A 1790-nucleotide genomic window follows, 5' to 3' on the forward strand; every position below is an offset into this window, starting at 1 on the left:
ATAACAATATGTCACGGTTAGCTAGTATCACCTTTCATCGATCCAGTAGCATAGACCCCCGACTGTGTACCCTCAAGGAGTTCAATGCAGGAAAGCCACTAATCCTCTTGAGTAACCTCAGCGGTCTCGGGCTCTGGCATCGCCAAAACATACCTATATCGTGGGACATAACTTCCAGAATGATAATAATATACAAACTACTCTATGTTGCATGCAACTTCGCTAGAGAAGCCGTGTTGCTTGTAGAAATCTGCGAGGCTAGTTCGCAGGAACCGTCCATTGATGAAGTCAAACACCACTGGCTCTTGTAATGAAAGCAAGTCATTGAGCATGGCAGATAGACCTGCACAGAGTCGCTTATAGGAGAGAACAAGTTCGACTGGAACACCCCACCGGAACGGGAGAGGTCCCCTTCCAAAACAATAGGGTCTTCAGGGATATGATATTCCTCAGGCAACCTCGTCATGAAAACCCCTTCCACCTAAACACCAATCATGGGTGAGCATTCCGATATGGGCCCGCATTGTAGAACCTGCGTTATGAGTGCGGGAGCTGCTGGTTCCCCTCCTTCACCGGGGACATCATTCATATCGGCAGCAGGTGACGATTGAGCCATGAGAAATGTATGACTCTGCAAGGGTCATGAATAGAGTTATTCGATCTCATAACGAGAGCCCGAACACGTTCCCACGTCGGTACAGCTTGAGCACTGTAACGCAAGGGTGAAGGTCAAAGAAGAAAGCTGAGTTAGATTGAAAGATTCCTGAGCACACGGACAGGTGGAAGAAAAGAATGAGGAGAGCACGAGCTACACCAAAGAATATCCCGTGAAACCCAGAAGAGGGCAAGAGCCTTCCACGTCAGCCTTCCACACTCCGTAGAGGAAGCCTAGCAGACGCTACAGTGATTCCCATGGAAGAGTCATAAACTTCGTTTCCTACTGTAGGAACCAGACTCATGCCTTATACTTTATGCTACCCCAAGAACCAGCCTACATAGACATATCCCAGCGACTGCTATTCCCGGCGGAAATCAAACTCAACCAGTGAGATCATATTCCGTGCGGCAGTGCTGATAAAACATCTACTCGAGCTCTACGAGAGTCTCTTTCACCCATCTCAACAACAACCACCAACTGCAGTTCCCATAGTAGTAATTTCCTCTCTAATTCCCTGGCTACAGTGACGGTCACTGTAGCCACAATGAGTGATGAGTGTTACAACGTAATAAACCTCCATGGACATGCACGACTCATGCGAATTGCATAAAGGCGAGCGGGGTATGAATCACAAGCTCAGCGAAATATGGATATGTTACAGCACCCAAGCTAAGTTAGACGTCAATGGATTTGAAATTTCTGGCTCAATTTGACATGTTGTTTGTGATTATGTGTTATAGATTGAGAGTCTGTTTGGCAAAATTTCTCGTTTAGGAACAGGAAGTTCCTATTAGGAACACTTGAATGTTTTTGAGTTATCCTTCGTGTACACCACCGAGTTTACGCAAGAAACTCGCGGAGCGATGCGATCAAGTTCCGGATTTCTCGCTGTCTAGCATTGCACAATTGATCTCCGCCGCATTGTCATCACATTTGCTTAAATCAAGCTGAAAACTCGTTTGAAGTAACGTTGACTGCTCTCCAAGCGAGGCATCTGACGCGAAGCGCAGAAAAGTCATGGTCGCTCCGAGGAGTGGAGTAATTGTGCATATCTCCAATTTACTTTTTCAGTAAGGTTCTCAATTTGCTGTGATGGCGATACAAGAGTTGATGTGGCGCCCTATCAGCGTAT

The 1790-nt window shown here is 46.5% G+C and overlaps 1 protein-coding gene across 1 annotated transcript; it reads right to left on the bottom strand.

Annotated features, from left to right (window-relative positions):
- Positions 1 to 98: 98 nt before the first annotated feature.
- On the bottom strand, positions 99 to 616 carry Pmar_PMAR012723 (microtubule-associated protein ytm1, putative; the record flags this gene model as incomplete). Its single annotated transcript, XM_002771373.1, has 4 exons — positions 99 to 153; positions 202 to 343; positions 394 to 481; positions 533 to 616. The coding sequence occupies 4 exons, from the start codon at positions 614 to 616 to the stop codon at positions 99 to 101; spliced, it is 369 nt and encodes a 122-aa protein (XP_002771419.1).
- Between the last annotated feature and the right edge of the window lie 1174 nt (positions 617 to 1790).

Source organism: Perkinsus marinus (genome assembly GCF_000006405.1).
Source record: "Perkinsus marinus ATCC 50983 genomic scaffold scf_1104296962994, whole genome shotgun sequence".
Taxonomy (NCBI): domain Eukaryota; phylum Perkinsozoa; order Perkinsida; family Perkinsidae; genus Perkinsus; species Perkinsus marinus.